Genomic DNA, 20,323 nt, shown 5'->3' on the forward strand with positions numbered 1-20,323 from the left:
GAAACACATTGTGTGTATACATTTCTAAAGTATTTGAACATGAGAATAATTTTTAACGAGCAGTGTTAGTAGTGTGCATTTCTGTGGTTCAGCATGATAATTACTTTTATAATGAGGTTAAGCAAATCATACTATAATTTGTTTAAGTAAGTCATGTACCAAATTGTTTATTGTAGCTTGAATAATTGGATCATGAATACAGTCATTATGAATATACAGCTTTCCTAGTACCTTGGAGACATTTGTTGATGTAGCAGGGTGTTTCAAGATATTGTGTGTGGAATGGATACTGACAGACCCAGTCCCCGGCTATCTGTTTCACTGTCAGCTACCACCTGATGGTTTATGTCTTGAAGTCAGTATTAAAAGTCTGGGTTAGGAGGGTGGCCTAATGGTTAAGGTGTTTGCCTTACAAACACAAGGTGCAGGGTTTGAGTCTCACAAGAGATAATTGGCTAGGCTTAAAATGGCTCGCAAGGGCAGTTAGCTTAGTACTAACCTATGAACCTATGAAAACACTCATCCAGTTACTTGTAGTCAGTTAATGATGTGGAAAGGGGAGTAGATCTGGGTATACATTTGGAGGTAAGAATTTTGAATCTATTTATTATACCAGTCAGCCTATGATGAAGCTTCTGTTGCATGGTATGAGCTAGCAACTGGCTATGAAATAATGTAGACAGATGAGCCACTAACTGGGGCTACGCTTTTTCTTAGAGAGAAGAGTTACAGTGACATTAAAATAAGTTATTCTTTCTGAAAGTGACACATGCAGTTATGAAAATACATTTTGGTTTGCTTTGGTGTGTGGTATGTCAGCATGACAGTCATCATTTGTAGTGTTAAATAATAATCTGTTGATTTAACCATATGTATTTATTGTCATTTTAAGCAGCTGTTTGTATGTATGCTTCCTATTTCTTATCATGTATGTACTGTGTGTTCTCCTATTGTAATGCTTAATATAATAACTAATCAAGGTGTTGCAGGTTTGTTGCCAATGCATTGTTCTTTGGGAAGCTCTGCTTATGAATGAAGGCAGATGTTCTCACCAGCAAAACTAAACAAAATAATGTTGTTAGATCTATCCTTGACTGCATATCCTGTATTAATTAATAATTTTGGTCTCTGATTTAATGTTTTTCAGATTAATTCTGGATGGCGCACCCCTCATAGCTATACATAAAGCCAGATACTACAAGAGGAAAGATGGTTTAGCTTTGGGCCCTGGACCATTTGTCACTGGGCTAGAGTATGCCACAGACACCAAGGCTATTGTAGTGGGAAAACCGGAAAAAACTTTCTTCTTGGAAGCTTTGAGAAGCATTGGCTGTGCACCAGAAGAAGCAATTATGATTGGTGATGTGAGTAGTAATAAGCAGTGAATACTGCTTGTACTTGTCAAAGACTCAATGTTATGCGTGCAGTGTAACATTGGTAATACTTCATATTTTATAAATATTTATATTTGCTAATTATTTATTAAGGTTGTTGACAAGGTAGTTCCTGTGTAGCATTGTAGGGTGTGAACTAAGAACTACAACAAGACAGCAGCCACCTTGCTAGCCGCCCCTCCCATCTACCCTTCTGTTTCTCTAAACTCTCGCTTAAACTCTGTCTGATCAACCCCCACCCGTTTCTCTTCAGTCACATTATACTAACACTCAGTCTTTACATCAGTGCTTCTGTCTCTTTAAACTCTCATTCAACTTGAAATTTTAAACTGCAATATTACTATTTCTCCTTTACTTAAACCTACTTGTCACTCGTCCTTCTCTAACACATAAGACAAGCAGGTGGAGGGTTTCATTTACATGCCCTAATACATAGAAACACATCAGGATGAACAGCAGCATCATAAAGTACAAATAAACTAGTTAATAGACGGACATTATGTACAGCCATACATGCTTACATCTCAAAGGCTTACTACAAAATGGCAGTCAGGCTCGCGCGTGTTCTGTATTTATACAGTTGTGAAAGCCCTTGTATACCGTCTTAAAGGTAAATGTACACATATTGATCTACATTAGTTACAGTATCAGAAATGATTTTAGGGTGATATAATCACATTTCCAAAGTAGCATTGCTGTTCACATCAACATATTACAAACCTATCCAGCTGCCAATCACTCTGTACTAGTTACATACAATTTTAGTTGCTTAATTCACCCTCCTAAGAAGATTATTTTATAAATGAGAGACATATTCAAATGTTCCAACTTTAAATTATTAATTCTCATGATCTTACTAGAACTGTACTGTAACAAATTTTGATGCCATGATTATGTTTGTCTTATTGTCTGCTATGTTGACCAAGTTGGACCATCCTGGCAAACAAATGTCAAATAAATAAATATAAATAAATGACAGTTATACGGTCCATTAGGGTGATACAGACAGGTGAAATGAACAATAGTTGCAAGAAGGGCAGCTGACAGCAGTAAAACCACAGAAGCATGGAATGAAGTATACAGAAAATAAAATGGAGCACAAGCTGTCAAGACTGAAGTAATGGCAAACATTCAGCAGGTACAGGGAGGAAAGATAAATGATGCGAGTACAGTCAGTGTTGTGTTGCATTTGAAGAGAATTACTGTGAAGTTAGAATGTTGATATGAGAAGGTGGTGGCATCCCAGTACAGGAAGGGAGTAGTAAAAATGTAACTATAAAGGACCTGGTGTCAGTAAATATAAGAAGCCAAAGGAACTACTTGGTATGACAGATAAGAGGTGTGGATATTTTCAATATGGTGAAGGCCCTTTAGTTCATGTTAAGGGATGAATTTTACGAGTATGACTATGTACGTTAGAGAAGAGGGAAGAACATTTCAAATTTGCACTTTAGTAGGGCTACAAAGCTGAAGGTTCTTAAGCAAGTACTTTTAACCATTTTAACTGCATTATTTAAAATGGGAGTCTCTTAAAAACAGAGCAAGAAGCCATTTTGCTAATGAAGATACCCATCACTTGCTGTGTGTGTGCTCCTAGTAGAAGATTCATGAGAGGTGCACAAAGTAAACCTTCCCAGGTTGCCGGCTGTCCCTTGCCTAGTGGCAATGGATTTTAACCATTCATTGATGGATGACGTAGAAGTAGCAGGAGAGGTACTCATTTGCAACCTCTTTTGAAGGCAGTTCCCAGAGTATGAGCACTGCTTTTCTTACATAAGTGATAAGAGACTGGCCAGACGGGTAAAAGATCCCATTTCCCCTAACAGTGTTTGCTAGAGATGAAGCATGCTTTCCCTTCTTTTCTGCCTTCTGTCTGAAGCCTAGCTTCACTGGCAGGAATTGAGGCCACCAACACTTGCGTGCCTCATGCTCCAGAGAGTTGAACATTAGCGCACCCTATGACACATGATAGAATATGACCAAGTAGTTGTAGGAGTGTGCCCTTGGAGAAAATAATCTGTTTCTAGAGCATGGCCTCTTGCAGTCCTTTCTTAGTCCACCTTCATCTCTACATGCTCCTTATCTCATGCTGGGGACCTGTACCACCGTTGGTGCTTGCTATTTACACAATTACAAAAACTTTCTGTGGGCCCCCCAGTGATGTGATTAACCTGAAGTTGACATCTCCAGCCTCCTTTGAATCCACCTGAGAGGACAGTTAACAGAGGCTCAGGGCCTGTTTCTGAGACACAAAAAGATAGAGAGACTTTTCATCATAGTTTCTGCACTTCCTTTAAGGAGAAGTTCAGTATTATGAAGACCTTTATGAACTGGCGTGTTGCCCCACCAACACCTCCCCATGCTTAAGTCAGAAAAAAGTTAAAACAGTATTTGGAAATGAGAAACTTTGGGTCAGTGCCTCTGTGGTTCAGTCTTAAAGGATTCCACCTTCTCTAACCATACTATTCCCTATAGGTGTCGGGTAACATCCAAATGAAGTATGCTAAGGCAGATACAAATGAGATCTCTGTGGCTTATTATAGAATCTCAAGGCCACATCTGTCTACATTACCACTGGGTCAGTATTCTGATGTTTTGGGTATGATGGGCAAAACTATGCTGCTCTGTGACTGTAGCCAGTAGGACCCTGGACTATCTGATCTGTCCCATTTCTAGTCTTCTCTTGTGGCTTAGTCTTTGGAAAAGCTTGCAGAGCTTCATGATCTGGTGTCAGAGAGTCTGTGGTTAAGATCACCAAGGCTTCTTCAATGGAATTTTGAATTGCCTATTGTAATTTTGAATACAGCATCTGATATGTGCTTCAGTAGATGATGTAATTTAGGATCTCCCTATTCAAGGATGACCTGAGTCAAGCTATCCTGGATGTCTCTTTCTGGGGATTTCCATTTTTGTCCAGTGTGTCAAGGGAGTGTTGAAGGTAAAGCCTGCAGGGGAGAAAACAGTCATTGACAACTTGGAGGAATTTTGTAATGCTATTTCCATATTTCGAACATCCTGTTGTTTTAGGCCACCCAAGTACCCTAAAAGTATTATTGAGTGTTGCAGCCAAGAAAGGGATGATACTGGCAGTCTTGAAGGACAATTGAAAAAAAAGATTAGACCAAAATGGAAACCCTAAATTGTAATAAAGTCAAAACTGCATAGAAATTAGCTGAAGTTATGACTTTCTAATTCGAAGATCACAGAGCCTTGGAAAAAAGGAAGTGTCTCTTCCTTGAGGTTGTGTGATCCCTGCGTTAGTATATTCTAAGTAGTAGAATATGGAGCCAGTGAATGGGGATTTTGTCTACTGCAAAGTAGGGTTTCTTTGCCAATTTTATTTGTAATGCAAAGTGCATGTTTATTTATGGGAGTTGATTTATGCCTTATTTGACTTTCACTTTTTGTCATTTACTCTTAAGGGTTGTCCTTGGGATCTCCTTGAAACATAGACCAAAACTTTAGAAATGTGAATACCAAATGGAGCATTCAGTCTTGCTTCAAAAGAAGTCCATTTTATTACACTGCATTATATTATATGGTCTGAACAAAATTCCTGTTTGAATCACATAAGCTACCGCACATTGTTTACTTGAAGTGATATGGGGTCACAGCATAAAGGTCAAATTACAGAAGCCCATATGACGTCTAGCCAGCAAAAAATGCAGTGGGATGTCTGAAAGTTTGATTTAACTTGAATGCAGTTGCCAAAGACATGTAGTGATAAAACTTTACGCATTCCAGCAAAGAATAACTGTCCTCAAAAGGGATGATTGCAGAGGTTGGATGGTGGAGTTGGATAGGCTTTCCCCTTGGGGAAAAATAACTGAAATATATGCTGGGTCAGATGTTAAGTAACCCTGGCAAGCAGAGGATGGTGGCTAAGCACTAGGCAGTTATGTCCAATAGTGCCTCCTGCCAAGTCTACAAGAGGCGGTACTCCTGTAGATTGTTCATGAGAGACCGATTTTATAGGTTTGCCCTAGCATAAAGAACCACCAATAGGGGGTCAGTGTATCCTTCATATGGTCTTAGGTGGCCATGTTTTAAGAGCTTGTTTGTCTCCCATTATGAAGTCCATTTTAAAACTATGTGGTCTCAGGGACCTCCTTGAGCAGGCCCATATTCTACTTCTCAAGGAATTCCAAGAGCCTTGTCTTCCTTTGGAAAAAGGAGAGAGGAATTCAGTCCACCTCTTAGCTATTCAAAAGAGGGTTAGATGCGTGTCCCATTCTAGATCATAATCCCAAGGGGATTATGTCCTTGCTTCCACAGAAGAGACTAAATGGTGTTACTGGATATGTTCAGTGTGTTTTAATACAGCATTGTTAAGGATTCTCACAGAAGAATGCTTTAGTTTGCTTTGGACTGCTGTTTGGTTTGTCATTTTACTTTTTACCAGGGTCATGTATGTGGTTGTTGAGGATTCACAAAATGTTTTTTTTAACATTTCCCTACTTGAAAGACTGGTATTTCATGACCACAGCATGGAACTTCCTGACAGTAGCTATTTCTTCACTCATTTAGCAATTGCAGGTTGTGGGTCAACAGCAATCTGGAAGATGTCCTCTAGTCCCAATGCAGCCATTGCTGTTTCTTGGGGCACTTTTGGACTGTTTTCAGCATTGTTCATTCCTTATCACTGGGGCATGGTCTTGGCATTCTAAGTGAAGAAACTACAGGTGGTTGAGGCTTAAACCCTTGTCCACCTGTTTGGCCTAATTGCAGCCACTATCTTCATTTTCCTATTTACCTGCTTGTGGCTTAACTGGAAAGGGAGATGCCATGGCTGCAGAGTATTCAAACCATTCTACTCATGTCAGATTGTCACAGCGCTATGGCGTGGTAGGCACTTCTCACCAATCTCATTGTAGAATTTCCTTTCCTGCAGCAGATCCAGTCTCAGATTCTGACGATGGATATTTTGTTGATGGGGTGAGCATTACTTTGTTGCTTTCTGACCCAATGCAATCCAGGAGAGAAGTCTTCACGTAAATCTGCCTGAGTTGCTAATGGTGTCTCTTGCACTTTGAAAAGGGAACTGAGACTCAACCCCTCTATACGCCAGTCAAACAACTATACCCAGGTTTGATATCTCCAGAAACACAATAACATTTGTTCATACCATATGTACAGAAAGGTTGTGCAGGTTTGGCTAGAGACCAGAACCTGACTGTTTCAGCCATTCACATCCTGACAGAATTGTATGTGCTAGTGGACTTCTTTACTAGAAGTGAGAATGAGAGACCTGACAATGAAGATCTTCCAAGAGTGCAGCATTTCAGAAATTGATCTCTTTGTTAAAATAAGAAAATGCCATGCTATTTGTTTGTCATGCTCCTCCAGTTTATTTATTTACTGTTTTGTTAGTTGGGTATGTCAACTGGTTGACTGACCCTTGCCAGGCACAATCCTTTCTGCTGTGTACAACAGGACATAGATGAGTTAGCAGTAGACACATTCTGTCGTCTTTGTTGTGAGACTCCTATACACCTTTCCACCTTCTCCTCTTATTCCACACTTAGATCAAAAATTGATTGATTCATTCATTTGTTATAACGTGATAGCTACTACCCTTTGATAACTTGGTGAGTAGGCTAGTCGACAGACCTTTTTCAGCCACAACCTTTACATGTTGAAAAAAAAACTGGAATAATAGAGTTATGAAGTGCAATACGTATATTTACAGACTGTTTATATTATAATACAAGCAAGGGTGTACATAAACAAAACAGAGGTATTTAATCAAAGCAGTGTAAGTTAGGTGTTTTAGGTAGTTATGTGGAGGTGATATCAATTAGCCATTATCTTTAAAGCAGTTGCAGTATTAATCTTTGGACTTAGCATTTTCATTTCACCTTTTAATTTGCCTTAAGGTAGTTTCTTGCAGATTCAGAGTTGAAACAGCAAAACTCATCCTTGTTGCATCTTGGTGATATACTCCTAGGTAATTAACTTAGTGGCATTACTATAGTTCATATGAGAGCAAGTCAGTGCAAACCAGCTCAACCTTTGAACATGGCTGCTGCTTTAGATACCCTTATTATGCTGGACCATACATCAAAAGTCTCAGAATTTACTAAGCCACCAGAAAAGCTTCCACTTGCAAGATACGTTTTGCTAAGTGAAAACAGTTCTTGGCTCATCACCGTCTTGTAAATGGCAGTTCTGTACCTTTGCCTGCCTTTGAAGTTCCCTTCTCAGAACTTGAACTTTGACTGACTGCTCATCGTCTGTTTGTTCCAGTTTGTTACACAGATCTGAATGTGGTTTCTTGGGAGATAGTCATCAGTGATCATTTTCACTTACAGGATCTTGGAGCTTAAAGATTTTATTTGTAGGGAACTGTATTTTGTCTTTCATGGGCATCAGATGTCCATTATGACTAGCCTACGTTGTCTTTTGAAAGTGGTCTCAAAACTGCTCTTAAACCAGTTCATTTAATACCCTGTTTTTTTCCCAGTGCGACTATTGGGGCTGGAGGTCTTTGTCTTGCTGTTTAGCATCATGAGTTCTGGATTTGTGAAAGTTGTTAAGATCTCTGCCTCACATGAACTCCATTTGCTCTCTGTGTGGGGTTTGCATGTTCTCCCTTGGATTGCATGGGTTTTCTCTAGGTACTCCAGTTTCCCCGTATCTCCCAAAGCATGTTGGTTAATTAACATTTACCTTTTACCCTTGTCATCCCATTCATGGTTGGAAAGTATCCATAATGACCAGTTCATTTATCAGAATAACAAATGACTAAATGAAAATTAAAATTTATACCATGAATTTGCTGTCTTTGTTCCAGTTAAGAATTTACAAATAGAAAATAAATAGTCCCTGCTCCTTCCTCAAGATAGGAAGGCACCTCTAGTTTCTCTGTTTTTCCAAACAGGGAAGATAGTATTTATTTTCAGAATTTTTGATATTTTTGACCAGTGAATTTCTGTCTGAAACCTGTTTAATAAACCTGCTCAGTTTTCTTAAACAGTGTAAGTCTGCTGCTTGCTTTTATATTCTTTGGCCACTTGATGGCAGAGTTAAAAAGCAAGCAGCACATACCAACAGAGTTTGTAATTGCTTGAGAGACATTCAGGACTTGCTGCTGCAGCAAATGGATTCTTTGTTGCTATCTCAGCTTTCTTGGCATTGCCTAATATAGTTTTACATAACATTGTACTCTGTGTGTGTGTATTTAATTATAGTTTGATGACCAAGTAGATGAACTGTTCCACTGACCCCTTTCAGTCCTTGATCAACTGCAACATACAATGACCATATGACAAAAGTGAAAATAAAGAAGCAAAATCACATTTTGCCTAAAGAAAAATAATTGTGAACCAATAAAAAATCCTACCTGATACTAAACTAAAACTAATTTAGTTATACAAACACATAAAATGTCATCATTTTAAATTCATTGCCCTTGAACAGATAGTTAACAACGAAAGGGGGGGGGGGGGGGTCCTTCTGATATTTAAGAGTATCGAGAATTAATGTGGCAGCTTAAGTGCAATGTAACCTACCCCCCTGGGCTTAATTAAACTGTTTCCATTTCTAGCTATCTCAAGTTAAAAGTTGAATTTCATATGTAAACAAAAATGTAATTTTGTTAAGGACATTTTAAGCTAATAGATTGTGAAAGAATCAAGACATTATTTATTGTTATTTATTTTTGAGAATTTGATTATTAGCTTTGTACAGGTTTTTATATGTTTTATCATCCCAGTTTGCATAACACAGCTCTGTCTGTTCCACAAGCTGCTTTCAATGTTATCTATAAAAAATGATGTTTTCCTGCTGCTAGTATTATAGGGAATTTATCATTCATTTCAGTTTTTTAAATAATATGAACATACACCTTGTAAAATTATTTAATTGCTTAATTAGTGTAAGTCATGTGACAAAGGTGCAGATTTAACAAGTGGTTCAGTGTGCTTTTTTTGTATTCTGAAGAAGTCAATGCTGACAGCTGACGAAAGCTCTAAATAAAGGTTTCTGCCTGTGAGCCATATTGCTCTTTCTTATTTTATTTAAAACTAATTTGTTTTTGCTCCCTCACACACCCTGCTAATTTTATATACCAACTTCGAGTTCCTACAATGTTAATGAAGGAGCATCTTCCTAATCCCTACTGAATTAGTGCAATGTCTTACATAATGTACACGTCTTAACACACACCCAGCAAAGCAAAGTGCACCACCTCCCCTCCTCATAATACCTATACTCTAAAAATACAAACACTATATAAAACTCTAACATTATTCCCATTCATTCAGTGCAAGCATTATCGGCATTACAGTAATTAAAAAACTGAATGCTAAATATAATTTTACAGACCCATAAAAAGTCCCATCACAAGTCAAGTCATACCGCAGACCTAATCACATGCTACTAATACAAACACATTTGCCGAACTGCATCTCTCACAAACATATATTCATACATATCTACATTCACTCATTCTCACACTACCAGCAAATGTCAGTCAAATGTGCATTTTCCCAAAGTGTATGCCCTTATATATATATATATATATATATATATATATATATATATGTCCATGTGTGGTTGTATATATGTGTGTGTAATATATTTCTATGTGTACACACACACACACATATATATATATGTATATATACACATACACGTGTGTTTGTGTGTGTATGTATACACACATACACGTGTATGTGTGTGTGTGTATAGATGTATATATAGATATATATATATATATATATATATATATATATACACACACACACACACATATCTATATATATATATATATATATATATATATATATATATATATATGTCTGTGTGTGTATGAATACATATACATATGTATATGCATGGGTCTACTTCACTTCACCTACAACTCATTTCACTGACTTTCATTTGACCAAGACCTAATCACCTAAAGTTCAAATTACCGACAACTCATTTGACTGACTGTCATTTCACCAACTATTAAGCTATAGACATGATGTGGGTTCCCTGCGACTGTGACTTGCTTGCGATAAAAATAATTACTGTAACTTATAGTGCTGACTGTCAGAATACCGATAGTCATGTAGAATGTAGTGTTTCTAAATGTGGGTATGTCTCTCTACATTTTTATAGGCTTATAGGTTCATAGGATGATACTAGGCTATAGGGCCCGGAGGCCCTTATAAGCCTAGCCAAGAATTTCACCCATGTTCTCTCAAAGTCAGCACCTGTTTCCCCTGTCCAGCAGGGACACAGGTGGGATACCAGGGGTATATTTTCTGTTTCCCATCCAGTCCTCCAGGTTCCTCTTAAAGAGGGCTAGAGAGGTACTCTGCTTGACATGGAGAGGGAATTTGTTCCACAGATGGGGGAGTGTTTGGGACACAAATCTATCCCGCCAACAAGTTCTGTTAATGTCACAGACCAGGTTAAGGCCTTGAGTGCAGGCAGATGTGCAGCAACTCCATCAAGGCTGGGTCTGAAATGGTCTTGTATGTCTGACACAGATCACCTCTGAGCACTCTATATGACACTGAGTAGAGAGACAGGGCTTTTAGCCTATCTGTATAGGATAGGTGTTTGAGATCCTGGATTTTCCTGGTCAGGAACCTCTGTGGTCTCTCCAGCTGCTGCATGTAGTTGGCAAGGCACATGCTGAAGGGGGCATTGTACTCTATAATGAGTCTGATAAGGGAGGAGTACAGGGATGTTATGACCTCCTTGTTCCTGGATGAAATGCCCTTATTTATGAGATGGGCCATGTAGAAAGCCTTCCGTACAACGGAGGCAATATGATGGTCAAAAGTCAGGTTGCTGTCAACCTGGGTGCCCAAGTCTCTCACGACTGATTGCATGATTAGTACATTGGTATTAATGTGATAATTAGTGGGGATGACATTTTCCCCAAAGGGTATAATGATGCATTTTTTGGCATTCACTTTGAGGCCATGCTTCTGGCACCAGTCATTAGTTTGGGTAAGGCCCCCTTGGAGGATGTTCACATCACTGGGGGAATTTAAGACTGCACCCAACTTGCAGTCATCTGCAAAGCTGGTCAGCCACAGACAACTGGTTTTGGCTTGCACCTCTGAAAAGTATATCAAACAGTAGAGGCCACAAGACCGATCCTTGGGGTACGACGCTTGTTACGGGTCTACTACTAGAGGTGGCTTCCCCTACTTTGACTGAGTGGGTTCTATCAGTGAGCCAGTTAGCTATCTATATGGTAACATACAGATTGATGCCTAGCTGGGAGAGTTTATCTATTATGCCTGAGTAGGGAATAGTGTCAAAGGCTTTGGCTAGGTTACGGTAGGCGGTGTGCACCGTCTTCCCCTCATCCATGGCTTTGGTGACTGTTTTGAATAAGTTGACCAAGTATCTAAAGTAGTATGGTGGGTGTTTTGTGTATTCCCAGCAGTAGTGAGTGTGTAGAGTACTGTAAGGCAAGTAAAAGGTATATGCCCTTTTCCCCACTGTAGTGCGATCCTGGAGTTAGTATATATAGTTAGGGAGGGTGTGGGGGCATAGCCCCCCACCTAGTTTGGTTTTATATTGTCCAGATTCTGTTAAGTGGGTAAGTAAGTAGTTTGTAAGTTATGGAAAGAGTTAGTCATTGGTGTTTGTGTGCGCATGTCTATGGTGTAACATCTAGTATGTTGAAATTCAGCATTGTAAGCTGCCAGTGAAATGAGAGTCAGTCAGATGAGTTGTCAGTAATTTGAACTTTAGGTGATTTGGTCTCTGTCAAATGAAAGTCAGTCAAATGAGTTGTAAGTGACGTGAAGTAGATCCATATGTATACATATTCCGAGATTGCACAACGCCAGGGTAAGGACAGATTCCCAGACCCTACTATAGTGCGATCTCGCACAGAAATCAACTGGCAGGTTGCAAAACAAATGCAAAAGGTTAAAAAAAACACCTTAACATGCATATGCTGTAAGACATAACTTCAGACATGCAAAAGAAATCTACTGTTTTCTGCTGTGGAGCACACACACATGCACAGAGACACACACACGCACCACACATATCTCCTACTAATTATACATACTAAATTCCAAGATCGCACAGGCCTTGAGGAAGGAGCATATTTCCCAACCTCAGGGATCATTGATCTCACACACCTTTTGACTCTGTTTGTCGACCAAAGTGTGTTGGCATTTGGGGGAGTCACTTATTAGAAAAGTGCTCCTGTGTGTGTGTGTGTGTGTGTGTGTGTGTGTGTGTGTGTGAGTGCACGCGCGTGCATCCATGCATGTGTATGTACTTACGTGTGTGTATATGTATAGATAGATATATATGTCTTTCCATTTCACTCAGTATATATATTACTATGGAAATTCCAAATCGGCTTCGGTCGGCCTGCAGAATGTCAAACTGAAATGCTGAATTTGAAATTCCGAATAGTAAACCAAAGCGAAAATTAATACATCGACCACAGTAGTTTGATGTATTCAACATAGCAGGAGGTAACATCACTTACCTCCTGCTATGCATATTAACATACCATTGAATTCTAAAGTCAACAGTTCTTTAGTTTTACTATTTTGCTATGCCCCCTGCACCCCCCCCCATACCGCTGCACATTAAGTATACCAACTCCGAGATTGCACTTCGGTGAGGAAATGGGCTAATTCCCTGTTCCTCACCAAAGTGCAACCTCCCTTCCCAATTTCAGTACGTCGCTTGTCAAATGATCAAGTGCACAAGTCATCTCTGTATCATTTGTGCTCTACCTCTGTTGGTTTGCTTATATGCTCCTTGGCAACCATGATTTCGACCTTCAGAACTTCGACTGGCTAAACTTCATTTAAGTCATAGTAAACCATATATGTGTGTATATGTTTAATATATTTATATATATAATCTGTATATGTACATACTTCCATTTCACTGACTGTTGCAGTATTCATTACACTAGGGATCCCCTGCCAAGGGTGGCCCAACATCCAACCAGTATACCAAAGCCTTTAGGTTGCTTTAAAGTACACTGTATGTCATGTGCATGCTCCTCACATAGTGTAGGGCATAAAGTTGACGTACGGATGTGCCGTTCTCAGAACTTCTTTGCCACCAGTCTGGATGCCGTCTTTTGATCGTTGGTCTGAATGCCTGTTCCATAGTTGGTTCACCAAGCCATTGGGGTTTGTTGTCTTATCTTTCTTCTCTGTTTTGTTGATTGTGGGGTTTCATGTCATCCAGGAAGGATACATTCCAGTGTGAGAGACAGATTTTCCATAAAGACTGACACAAACTGTGTCTGTTTTGCCTTAGCACGTCTTGTTGTGTCTCTCTGTGTTCTCAAGAACCTTCATAGTAGGCTTTCTTCTTTGGCGCTTTATCTTTATAATTAGTGTCTTAAGCTTCTTGCTTAAGACATGATGGAGGGAACTTTCCTCTCCAGGTGACAGATATGTGTGAAGAAGATGGCCAAGAAATGTAGGCCATATTTTTCTGCCATACAGCCTCTGCCGGATGTCTCTCTTAATGCAAGTGAAAGCCCGGAGGTTCATCTGGCTTTATCATTGGATTCTTTTGCCAGGACCGTGTTAGAGGTTGGCGGGGATGTGACCTTAGGCATGTCTGAGGAGGCATTGCAGACATCTGCTTCAGAAATTCAGGGGGAACTGTGGCTGATTATCTCTGAAAGTGCCAAGGGTGTTCATCAGGTTTTAGTTAGAGAAGTCATCCCTACTAAAATTATCGAATGCCGTCCAGGGTTGGAGCCTTCTAAATGTTATAAGGCGGATACACTGAAGAAGGCATTGGTTGCCAAAACCGGTCTGTTTAATAAAGGGTTATTTTTTAGCCATTCATATGTATTGTACATAATTATTTTTCACTTCAGGATCGTACATTGCTGGCCTCTCGTTGTTTATAAGGCGGATGTCCCATTGAAGACAAAGCAGAAAGCTCTTAAGGACCCACAGAGTAAATGGCAGTCCTTCACTCATGGGTTGTTTAGTGATTTGATTGCTTTAAAACCTCCTTAGGGGTTTTTTGTTCCAGTCCCCTTTGGTCCTCTTCCCCCTCTTAAGAGACCCAGAGAACAGGATTCCTCTGAGGAGGCAGCAGATTCAGATAAGGAATCCCTTGTTTCCTCCTCCTCCCAGATTAGATATCCTTTGGATTATGACTCGGAGGAAGATGAATCTACCAGTCCTAACACTCCGTTTGAAGAGATTTCCATTGGGGACACAATTTCTAGGATGATGGAGTTCTTTAAATGAAATTGTGCTCAAGTTTCTGAGGTAGTAAAAAGGTATTATGAGCTGTTGCAGATGGATTCTCCCAGACCTCCTGCTGTCCCCCCTGTTTTGGCTGCTTAGTTGGATGCCTTTTCTAATGCTTCTAAGGCTCCAGATTCTCAGCCCCCAACCCCCAAGAAGCCTGATATATTCTGTAGGGTGCCTGAGGACTGTAAATGTTTGTACAAGTGTCCTTTTGCTGACCTCTTGGTGGTGTCAGTAGCTTCTGACAAGCCATCACAATTGCTTCCTTCTCCTAAGTTACTGCCTTCTGATAAAGAGAGTAGAACCATGGAAATGCTAGGCAAGAAGGTTTGTACTTCTGCTACCTCCTCTTTTAGGGCTGTTAACTATCAGGCCCATATGTCCAAGTACTTGGTGGCTCTCCTTTCCCAGGACTGTCTGGTGATTTCTGAACTTCCAGACTCTGAAGGCAAAACATCTGCCTTTTTCCTGTTATGGACTTCCTCTCAGGTGGCTCATCATTCCATTAAGTGTAGTTATGATGCAGCAGATGCTTCCTCTAGGGCTGCTGCTTTTGGGTCAGTGATGAGGAGGTATTCTTGGATGTTCATCGTGTTACACTGCTGCAGTCATTACACTTGGGTTATCCTGCCGTCAGGCGGTTCCCCAGTCGGCCTGAGTTCCAAAGTCTTGGTCCGGCGTCGGTTGCTGTCACCTCCTCCCTGACGTCAGTGCGACAGGGGTATATAAGATGCAGGTTTTGGCCTCTTGATGATATTAAGGCTAATTTGATGGATTCCCCTATAGATAGTAAAGACTTGTTTGGTGAAGCTGCTGCTGCTGTTTTAAGTCCCTTCAGGAAAAGGTCAAGGCATTTCAGGAATTTAAACGTGTTTGCTTCTCCTTCTTTCGGCTGTTCCCGTTAGAGGTTGCCACAGCAGATCATCTGTTTCCATTTCTGCCTGTCCTCTGCATCTTGCTGTGTCACATCAGCCAACCTGCATGTCCTTTCTCACCACATCCATAAACCTTATCTTAGGTCTTCCTCTTTTCCTCTTACCTGCCAACTCCATCCTTAGCACTCTTTTCCCAATATACCCAGCATCCCTCCTCAGCACGTCCAAACCAACGCAGTCTCGCCCCTCTGGCTTTGTCTCTGTAATATACTGTTTCCTAATCCTGTCCATCCTCGTCACACCCAGTACAAATCTTAACATCTTTAACTCTGCCACCTCTAGTTCTGACTCCTATCTTTTTGTCAATACCACCATCTCCAACCCATATGTGTTTGCTTTTCCTGTGCAATCTTTCCCTCCTTCCAAGAATAAAAAGGGTGGAAAGCAGGCTCCTCTTGCGAAGGCTACACAGACTTCTGTGTCTCAGAAGTCTTCTTTTCCTGGCAAACCTGCTGCTGTCTGACTATCCTATTCTTCCCAACCACTTTCCTCTTTCTCTTTGCCTGTCTCTTCCTGTTTGGCTAAAGATTACTCAGGATTCCTGGGTCCTGTACATTATCTGCCAGGGGTATTTCATGGTCTGGAAGTCTCTCCCCTCTTTAATGGGAATTCCTCAGCCCCATCAGGAACAACTGTCCTTCTTTCCAGGGGTGCTTTGAGACCTTCTGACTCCGGGTACTATTCAAGAGGTGTATGTGTCCCAAAGGGGGAGGGTGGTTTACTCCAGGATGTTTCTAGTACCCAGGAAAGAGGGTGCTTGGAGTCCAGTTCTAGACCTCTCTCATATAAACACTTTTCTGAAGGTACCTTCATTTTGAATGTTGTGTCTTCAGACTTTGTTCCTTCTTTTGCTTCCCCAGGCTTATATGGTGTCTCTAGATCTCAAAGATGCTAATCTCCATATTCTTATTCATCACCTTTTCAGGAAGTTTTTGTTTCTCTGTTGCTTCCTGGTATTTTCAGTTCTATGCTTTGCCCTTTGGCCTTTCTACTGTCCCAAGAGTATTCACGAAATGCCTCATTCCTGTGTTTGCTTGTTTGCAAGCTTCAGGGGATCCAAGACTTTCCTTACTTGGACGACTTCCTGTATCAGGTATCCTGTTTTGCAAAAAATTAATTTTGCCATTTCATTACTGTACAGCCTGAAGTTCATAATAAACTTCAAAAAGTCTTTTCTGACTGCTTCTCAAGGCCATGTTTTTTGGGGTGCAGGATCCCGACTGTACCTATGTTGGCATGGCTGCCTCCTCGTATGGCCTTAACTCTCATTTTCTTTTTCCAAACTCTTCTTCCTGTGGTCTCTATAAAAGCCAGGGAATTTCTGAGAGCTGTGTAACCTCCACCATTCCTATGCTCCCTCTGGCCAAACTCCACATGAGAAAGTGTCAGTGGTTCCTGAAGTCATTTTGGCTTCAATATGTGCATCCCCTCGAATTTGTAGTTCCTATTCTGCCTGGTCTCAAGAAGGAACTTCAGTGGTGGATTCAGCAGTTGTCTCTAAACCCACGTCTCCGTTTCATCCCCCTTCCCTCTCGAGCTGTTCTCAGACACTTAAGATGTGGGAAAGGGAACAGCATTTGGCTCTCTAAAGGTGCAAGGTGTTTGGTCGCCTGTTCAACAGAAAGAGATGAGAGCTCTTCTGCTGGCTCTTCAAGCGTTTCATCCTCTTTTCTTCCCAGGATCTCTCAAGGTATTTACAGACAATACCACAGTGATGTGATATGTAAACAAATGGGGGGACAAGATCTTGTCTTCTTAGCCAGTTGGCACCCCTGGATTGGGAACTTGCTATCCAGTATCAAGTGATTGTTCAGGCAGTTAATATTCCTTCAGGCCAAAACATTGTGGCAGACACTCTGAGCAGGTCCTCAACTCAGTCCTACGAATGGATGCTTCACAGGGATGTGTTTCTGGGGATTCACTTCAGAATCTCGAAATTCAGAAACATCAAATTTCATATGATCAAGACCATGTTTCGGAATATCGAAATTCCGAAACAAAACCAAAAAAAAAAAACAATTTAAATGTTTCTGCAGGGGGGCAAGCCCCCCTGCACCCCCCACACCTCTGCTACTTAAATATTCCAACTCCAAGATCGCACTACAGGGAGGAAAAGGGAAATCTCCTATTCCGTGCTGTATGCAAATCTCCATTCACAATGTCGTTATTCCGAAAGTTCGATCATATGGTCTTGGTCATATGAAATTCGATCTTTCAGGATTGTGGCATTGTGAAGTGTTCCCATTTCGGGACATTGTCCACCAGTGGGAGTACTCCTCAAATAGATCTCTTTGCCTCCCATCTGAACAGACAGCTTCCTCTTTCTTGTGCCAGAATCCCAGGTCCTCTGATTTGGAAGGTGGAAGCCCTATCTTTTTCTTGGAAGGGGATCTTTCTTTACAATTTCCCTCCCCTTCCCCTCATTCCAGACGTCATGTTCAAAATTCAACAGGATGCTCCCAAAATCTTGTTGGTGACTCCCTTTTGGCCAAGACAGCGCAGCATTGGTTCCCTCCTGTTCTGTATTTAGCCAAGGACAATCATCACAAGTTATCTCACAGGGTGGACCCACTCACACAGGACAAGGGATCTCTCATCCATCCCTGTCTCTTCTTCAACTGACACCGTAGATTATAATAGATTCCACATAGACACCTTTTTTTCTGAGGAAGTGTGTCCTGCAGGAGGCCAGGAACCCAATACTAGGAAATCCTATCTATCCAAATGGAAGAGGTTTTCTGTTTGGTGTCTTTTTTTGTAACCTGGATTCACTTTCTGTGGATGTTCCTTTGGTTCTCTCTTATCTGTGTGAACTGCTCAATGCTGGATTGGCTTATTATTCTGTTAAGGGCCACTTACCTTTTATCTCTACTTGCCTGTCTTTATCTCCTCCTTTAGCTTCTGGATTTGAAGCTAAGCAATTACTTAAAGGTGTCCTTCATATTAGGCCTCTCAGGAGGCCTGTACCTCCTCCCCGGGATCTTAATTTTGTTTTGGAAAAATTGACTCAGGCTTCGTTTGAGCCTTCAGCTTCCTTACAACATTGCTCTTGGAAGTCTGTTCTTTTGTTAGCCCTTACTTCTGCCAGATGGTTGTCCGAGCTTCAAGCCCTTATGGCTTGTCCTCCTTTTTTGGTGTTTCATAAGGACAAGGTGTCCGTGAGTACTAATCTTTCTTTTATGCCCAAGATGGTGAATGAGTTGTCCCTTAATCAGTGTATTTATTTGCCCACTTGTTTCCCTTTTCCACAATCTGCAGTGAGAAGATGCTGCACATGTTGGATGTGCATAGACAACTCAGATTTTATTCATGTAAAACTAAGACTATTAGAAAATCTGATCAGCTGTTTGTTTCCTTTCATCCTAGGTCCATAGGATTAGCTGTCTCCAAGCAGACTATTTCTTCTTGGATCTCTACAGCTATTTCTTTTTGTTATTCATTTCATGGTAAGAGCCTTCCTTTTTGTGTTAAGGCTCATTCTACTGTAGCTGTGGCTTCTTCTGGTGGTTTTTTTCAAGGGTTTGGGTACTAACTCTTTTCCTGAGGCAGCTACCTGGACTTCTGTGCGTTCATTTACCAAGCACTACAAGTTGGATTGACTTTCCAGAGTTAAGCTGGTTTTGTTAGGGCCATTCTTCATGACTTCCCTGAGGACTCTACTGGTCCATCCTCCTCCCTCTCTTCTTCTTGACCTTTGGAACTCTCCCTAGTTTAACGAATACTGCAACAGTTATATGGAAGGACATAGTACAGTTTGTGTAAAATCTTGCCATAATGGTAGATGTCCTTCCCTTCACTGTTGCAGTATACACTCCCTCCCTCCTCCCCCTGGTCCTTTGCTCTATTGGAAGTACTGACTAACTCTTTTTTTCCTTGGACTAGCGTTCCTACTGGGGCTCTCAGTTCTGAGGATGGTACATCCGGACATCACCTTTATGCCCTATGCAACATGAGGAGCATACATGTGACATGCAGCCTACCTTACTCTAGAGCCTGCACATCCTCTGGCTCTACCATTCTCATGAATGCCCTTCCTTGATACCACCCAGGTCTCTTTTCCCAACCTGGAAATCTGTCCCGAACATTGAATCAGATGAAAATAAACATTAGATATGAAAGTTATGTACTTACAATAATGATAAATCCATGTGGTCTCATTTTTGTTTGGTTCAACATCCCTTCTCCTTCCTTCCAAATTGTCATCTGCAAACGTCTGTTGTTTGGACAAGCCTTTACCAAGACCCTATCTGTTTTAGGTCATATAAACAAGCTTGGCATACTTAATAAGCTGCTGTTATACTCCATGGGAACATTTATACTTATCAAGGTGCTTTTTCTGTATGGTAAGTAACAGTCAGCAATCTCAATCTGAGGTAATTTAGGTAGGAGGAGGGAATTGTGGGTTGGGGAGGAGTCGGATCCTCAAATACAAAGCTCTGGAAGAAGGTGCCAAGGTCTGATCTGACAACCCAAATGTTCAGCCAGACGAAAATGAGACAACACAGATCTATTGTTATGGTTGTGATGATGAGGTATTGTCATCTGTGCAAGGGAGAGTAAGGCAGTGCATGTTCATAGGTTCATACCAGGCTATCTGCCCTAGGGCATTTATATGCCTAGCCAGAGTGTGTTTGGCTTTCGCGACCCATTTTAAATTAATTTTGCTATGCCCTTTTTCGAGGTTAGTATACTGTGCCTCTGTCTAACAGTGACACAGAAGTGATACCCGGGGTAAACCTACGATCTCCCATCCACTCATCAAGATTCCTCTTGAAGAGAG

The 20,323-nt window shown here is 40.8% G+C and overlaps 1 protein-coding gene across 3 annotated transcripts in view; it reads left to right on the plus strand.

Annotated features, from left to right (window-relative positions):
• Positions 1-20,323, plus strand: part of HDHD2 (haloacid dehalogenase like hydrolase domain containing 2) — a 564,975-nt gene that overhangs the window by 469,675 nt on the left and 74,977 nt on the right. For all 3 annotated transcript variants that reach the window (XM_044081827.1, XM_044081837.1, XM_044081845.1), the window contains one exon: positions 1,148-1,364. In XM_044081827.1, the coding sequence (XP_043937762.1) occupies positions 1,148-1,364 (217 nt within the window). The remainder of the gene's footprint in view (positions 1-1,147; positions 1,365-20,323) is intronic.

This window comes from Protopterus annectens, chromosome 1.part1 (assembly GCF_019279795.1).
Source record: "Protopterus annectens isolate FY-2018-M chromosome 1.part1, PAN1.0, whole genome shotgun sequence".
In the NCBI taxonomy this organism is placed as follows: Eukaryota; Metazoa; Chordata; order Ceratodontiformes; family Protopteridae; genus Protopterus; species Protopterus annectens.